The sequence below is a fragment of the Rasamsonia emersonii genome (assembly GCF_000968595.1).
Source record: "Rasamsonia emersonii CBS 393.64 chromosome Unknown ctg1118621760531, whole genome shotgun sequence".
Lineage (NCBI taxonomy): Eukaryota > Fungi > Ascomycota > Eurotiomycetes > Eurotiales > Trichocomaceae > Rasamsonia > Rasamsonia emersonii.
The window spans coordinates 26,324-32,323 of NW_013562930.1; the positions used below are offsets into that span (position 1 = coordinate 26,324).

General features: G+C 45.2%; 2 protein-coding genes across 2 annotated transcripts; one reads left to right on the forward strand and one right to left on the reverse strand.

Annotated features, from left to right (window-relative positions):
* Positions 1 to 2,959: 2,959 nt before the first annotated feature.
* Positions 2,960 to 4,101, forward strand: T310_7346 (Integral membrane protein; the record flags this gene model as incomplete). The annotated part of the gene is made up of 5 exons (XM_013469863.1): positions 2,960 to 3,046; positions 3,118 to 3,618; positions 3,728 to 3,791; positions 3,900 to 3,910; positions 4,054 to 4,101. 5 exons carry the CDS (start codon positions 2,960 to 2,962, stop codon positions 4,099 to 4,101), a joined length of 711 nt encoding a protein of 236 aa, XP_013325317.1.
* An 815-nt stretch (positions 4,102 to 4,916) lies between these two features.
* T310_7347 (Chitin synthase C) lies at positions 4,917 to 5,723 on the reverse strand (the record flags this gene model as incomplete). The annotated part of the gene is made up of 3 exons (XM_013469864.1): positions 4,917 to 4,931; positions 4,981 to 5,484; positions 5,547 to 5,723. Coding segments are annotated over 3 exons (696 nt in total), but the record flags the coding sequence as incomplete, so codon positions are not given.
* Positions 5,724 to 6,000: the final 277 nt, after the last annotated feature.

Here is a 6,000-nt window from a genome sequence, read left to right on the forward strand (position 1 = left end):
GCTTTTTGTGTTATACGTTTTGTCTACTGTTGTTTGTCCTTACTATGTACAGTACACGCGATGTCACCTAGTTATGAATGCGATGAGGATTGACGACCAAGTAGGACAGTTATGTGCACTACATGTTCGATCAGCCGAGAATTCTGGGGTTACAGGGTCCGGGGAAGTATGCAGCATGCCGTTCTAGCTTACTCCAGAGTAGAAATAACCTCTTTCCCACACGGTAGGTATATCGACGATAGGAAGTACCCAATCTACTTACTATCTCCTTCAGCCACAACTCTCATCCATAACCCCTGACTAAGGTTATATATTGCCCGCATCAGTCTTATCCCGACTCGACCTCAACCATCTGCAACAGGCTCGACGTTCGCGGAAGTCCTACCTACTCCCGAGCACATACCTACCTCCTAACCAACCAAATTCGAATCACTGGGCCAGGTCGCCAGGTACTGATCAACCAATCCGGTTTTTTTTTGGGGGGGGGGGGGGGGGGGCTTTTCCTAGGGCCAGCGGTGACCTCATCCGATTTGTCGGAACGATCATCCTGCACTGGACGTTCCAATCATTCTGCCTGCAGTGTCATGGGATAAGCCTTAGGTCTAGGGTCGGCAGCCCATGCCAGTAGATACTAGGCTTGCGATATGACCTTTCACTGTGCCCAAATAGATGCCACAATTGCGTGCTACCGCAATATTCAAGAAGAAGACTTACGAAACAGACCTGGCTTACGACTGGGCAGGACTGGATAAGTGACTGATAACACGTTCACAACTTTCAGAATTCTTTCCCAAAAGAACATTGATCACTCGAGTATTACATACAGGTTAATGTCTTTTTCTGTAATTTTCTGTTCGCTAACAGCGACATCTCCAAGGATGTGGCCTACAATCTGTACCTGAACTACCTAGCCAACTTTGCCTGGTCAGCTGACGACCCGTTAGTTCGAATTTGAGTGAGCAAAGGAAACGGCGACCCATCTATATCAATATTCTGGTCGAGAAGGCCGACTATGCTGGCAGTGTACTGTACATAAAAATCCCATTTATTTTCTGCCAATTCCACTCAATGGGAAATAATTTCGATGAGGTAGCATGTTGCTATCCGCCAGCGACAATGAACCTTCCCTCCATTTTTTTTGGTTTACTCAACGACAATCTCAAATATTTGTTTTTCCTTTCTTTCTTTTTGGGCAGAAATGCCTTGCCTCAATACCGAAAGGGACGGCAGACCCATACTTTTTTTTAAAAAAAAAATGACTCAAAAACAAGACAAAAGACAAAGATTAAGAATACCAGACTAATCTTAGACAGACAAGACCCAAAATCCTGATATAGTTTATTAGTGGTTTTAGACCAAGGCAAAGTGGCTTGAGCTTAAATCGGCAGATCGTGCAATAATAATAAAACCAAATAGTAATAATACTATGACGCCGAACGTGCCACCTTCCCCCTTATATCTTATTACTGTACAGTGAATACTGTTAATCGTATGGAATTCTGGTTGGTTTATAGTATAGTGTTTGGCTATTATATTCTTTCTTAGGTATCTAAGTGATAGACAGAAATTCATCAATAACCTTAAATTACATGTACAGTACCAGGAGTATTGCTCTAGTTATCCATCCAACTCTATTTTCTCATTAGTATTCGTGTGGATTTGTTCGTTGTTCGAGTTGAATCTAATCTTGTATTAATATTGAGCATGGAGCGGGGAAGAAGCTGCCATAAGCACTTATGGATGTACTGTACATACAGTACCATGAAAAGAACGGAATACATCCACCTACCTACGTATGTATTATCGTATGGACGAGAGAGACGATGACTTCATGACTGTCTGTACCCAGCATACTGTCCATACCCTCCATCAGGGAAGCAGTGCAATGTCGCCGTTTTCAGCTAGTTAATTTAGCGGGTCCGTAGACACAAAAATGGGTTGTTTTTGACTTTAAATTTTAGACTTTCCAATCGGTTGGTACAGTACAGACTACTGTGGGTACATATTGGGTGGCAGCTGCATCGCAGTCCACTGTGACATCATCCCTGAGTAGTAGTACAGCACATAGTATTTTTTTTTGACTATGTAGAGTTCGATAGTTGGCCCTCTTTCTCCACGAATACCTAATCATTGTGTGTATGTACCCAGGTGGCTGGCTGAATACCATATGGATGCTCCCGCGGTAATCTATCTATCTACTGTCTAGATTGGGGAGTTGCTGCGAAGGTATGTACATACATTACATGGACCCTAATAGATATGTATATTCGATGATAACCCTTCTTGTTTCTCTCCCCTTTCATCCGCTTTTCTTGAAATAATATCCTGTCTTTGACCTCCATTAAACCGACGTGGTCCACCAATAAAACGAGGCCCTTTCTGCCAGCAGAATGCCCCTTCTCCGTAATAGCGGTGTAACTTCCAATACTATATCCAGCAGGCGGTCAAATTCCTCAACTAGCCTAAAAAGGAAAATCACATGACTCAGAAACCTCGCATTGAAAATCATGGATTTTGGGACCTTGCCGACTTGCTGTTCTGCATGGTGGTTTTTCGGAAAGAATGTTGAGTAAATGCAGCGAGCTGCACAAGAGGGTTGTGTGGCTAGCTGTATTTCTTTACTTACCCCTGTCAGCTTATCTCACCTCTTAAGAACCTTACCTAGGATGAGCATTGAGCACTGTTTCCAGCTTGTTTGCAGTTCAGACAAAGGTGTACAAGATTGGAAGTTAGTTGTTCATATTACCCTCTGGTAACCTGGAGCATGCTAGTGTGAGATTGGTGGAGCTGGTACCCTATCTGTTTTGTATGTATGTACATATTTTTTTGTCATATCTTCTTGCATATATGTAATCTCTTATATCGCTGGAAATTTAAAACTTGTAATCTTTTTTTCTTCTTTCATTAAATTAAACGTTAAGTAACCGCTGTACTCTGTACAGAGAGTTTGTACTGCATAATGGGGTTAATTCGTCCCGCGCAGATAATCATCTCCGCCCCGCCGCTAAACCTTAGGTATGCCGAGCCCCAGGCTGTACCCCGTACTGTATACAAACATTGACATTGACCCAACTGATGCAGCATTACTCGCTCATTCGCATATCCTCAACTTAGCAGCCAGCAGAGGAGACCCCTCTCGTCAAATCGATCAACCTACCTACTCCCGCAATCAATCCCGTGGCTACTTCTTATGCAATGGACCCCGACGGCACTCCCCCCTCCGACCAACAACCCCCCGTCTTCAACTACGTCCTCTCGTTCATCCTCGTCGGTCTAGCATGGGGGTTCACGACACCGTTTATCCGTCGCGCAGCAGTGGAGTTTAATGCGAGGCAGGAGGAGGCTGCCAGAAAGCAGCAGACGCAGATGCAGTCGACGGGCGAGAGTTACCGCGATGATGATGATGACAGCGGCGACGACAATGACAATAACAACGAAAGAGCACGCGTTGGAAGGAGGCATACAACAACCCCCGCAGCGCGTCCCTCGCAATCTCCATCTCCATCTCCATCGCAATCCTTCCTCCTCGCAAAACTCACCTCCCTCTTCTGGACAGTCATCAATCTCCTCCGCACACCGGGCTACGCAATCCCCCTCGTCCTGAACCTGACGGGTAGTGTATGGTTTTTCCTCTTGGTTGGGAAGCACGGTAACCACCCCGTCCCATCACCATCACCACGCCAAAAAATAAATAATTAATACTAATTATTATTGGGGGTTTCTGTAGAACTCTCCCTCACAGTCCCCATCACCAACTCGATGGCTTTCCTTTTCACTGTCCTCGGCGAGTGGTATGTTGAGCGCAAGGTCATTTCGGGCCGGACGTGGGTGGGGATGGTTCTTGTTTTGGGGGGATTGCGTTGTGTGTGGAGTCGAAGAATAATCATTAAATCAATCAGTTACTGAGTGGGTGAGTGGGTGAGTGATGGAGTTGAAATTATACCCTTGTTCTTTTTTTTTTGTTTTTGTTTGTTTGGTTTGGTTTTGCTTGCTTGCTGGGGTATCTATCGTATTCTAGCATGTATATAGATATAGATTAGTCTCGATAGATAGATAGACAGATTGATTAGAGCCGCAGATGCTCGCTCTGATTATCTCTAGATCTAGGTACCAGATCGATAGATGATGATGATGATGATGAGAGAGGACAGGATGGATGCAAGCTAGAGAGAGGCTGGATCCTCTTACATTCTCATATATACCTATGTACTGTACAGTACCTACCTTAGTAGGTAGGTAGGTAGGTATCTACCTAGCTAGCTAATTTCCTTACATGCCAGAAACAAACAGTTAAAATAAATAGTCATATATCTATCTATCTATCTAACGAGCTACTCTTCTCACATGCAGTCAGTCAATCAATCAATCAATCAGTCAATAGTCAATCATTTATTTATTCATATATTGGACAAGATAGGACATATTTATTGATTTATTATCAGGACATCAAATCAAATTTTCATCAATTTCATCAATTAATAAGCAATGAGCAGAATAAATAACAAGCAGACAAACAAAACTGACGCTTTTCCACCGCCGAGGTCCTCCTGTAAAACAAAAAACAACAAAGGAAAAAAGACGAGAAGATAACACACCATAAGCGTAGCGTAGGACAAAGATCAATTCGACAGAGCTGATCTGATCTGATCTGATCGTGGAGGGGTCATTGGCTAGTCATTTCATTTCGCATGGGGCAAAGGGGAAAAAAAAAAAGAATCATCAAACCATCATCGATCGTATCGTGTCCAATTCATATCAATATCGTACTGTACCCCCACCGCATACATCCATACATCGCATACATCGCATACATCATGCTGAACAGACAGACACAAGTCATATCCGAATACATATACATATAACATAAGTCGTGGCAAACCGCATACAATCGTGCCAGAGGAAAAGGAACCGCATGATCAAACGCCGCGGAACTGCAATTCGAGTTAGTAAGACCCTTGACGTGGTTGATGGCCGGCCTACCATTCTAACAACCAAAAACCACATCGCCCCAAGAAACTTGAAGAGTGACAGTCCTGCTACACTCCACAGCACCACAGACATGTAGATGTTGGCCCGCTCGTTCTCCGTCTCCGTCACGTTCTTGTCGCTGTTGAAGTTCTCCAATCCCGCCGTGCTCAGGACCACCGCCCCCAGCGCGAAGTTGCAGAACACCCACACCAGCACGACCGCGCTTCGGAACCCCTTGTAGTAGTCCTCCTGCTTCTCTGCCTCGGAGACCACCTTGACTTCCTTGGGCGGCTTCGTCGCGAATTTCGCCAGCTCCGCCTCGTACTGCGCGTTGAGATCTCCGTCGTCCTGCGGGATGTTCACATCGACTTTGCCGCCGGGCTTGATGTTCGCTGACGGCAGCTTCTCGGGCTTGTCATCACCTTTCGTACCCCAAGTGATATCGTGCGTGTTACAAAAGGCATAAATGTTCAGCACGTTGATGTATGTCGGAGTCAGCAGGATGTATTGTATAAACTGCTCAACGTCAGCAACATCCAACGACGCTTGGGATATTGGGGGGAGGGGGAGAAGCTTACGCTCGTAAACATGTGCCACGGGTCGAAGAAGATCAGCGACGCGACAAGCCACATCACATACGTCGATGCCAGGGACACAATGAGCGTGAAGAACTGCTTGTTACTAAACAGATCCCCAAAAGTAAAAGTGTGGTCCGCGATTTCCTTTTGGATCGATTTCACCGTCACAAAGACCGCTGCGAACATCAAGTATATCATGATGAAAACCCAGAAATACACCATGGTCATGTAGAACTTGTTCGATCCTTGCGGTCGGTTACCCAGGGAGAGAACGAAGCAGGTCACGAGCGTCGCCAGGTACAGCCATTCGAAGACTACCCCCAGGACCACACCAACCGTCCCGAGGAGATCTTTCGAGCCCAGATACGTGGTGAGGATGTGGAAGACGAGGAAGAAGTTACCCTAAGAACAAGATTAGAATCTCTCTCTCTCTCTCTCTCTCTCTCTTTCTTTT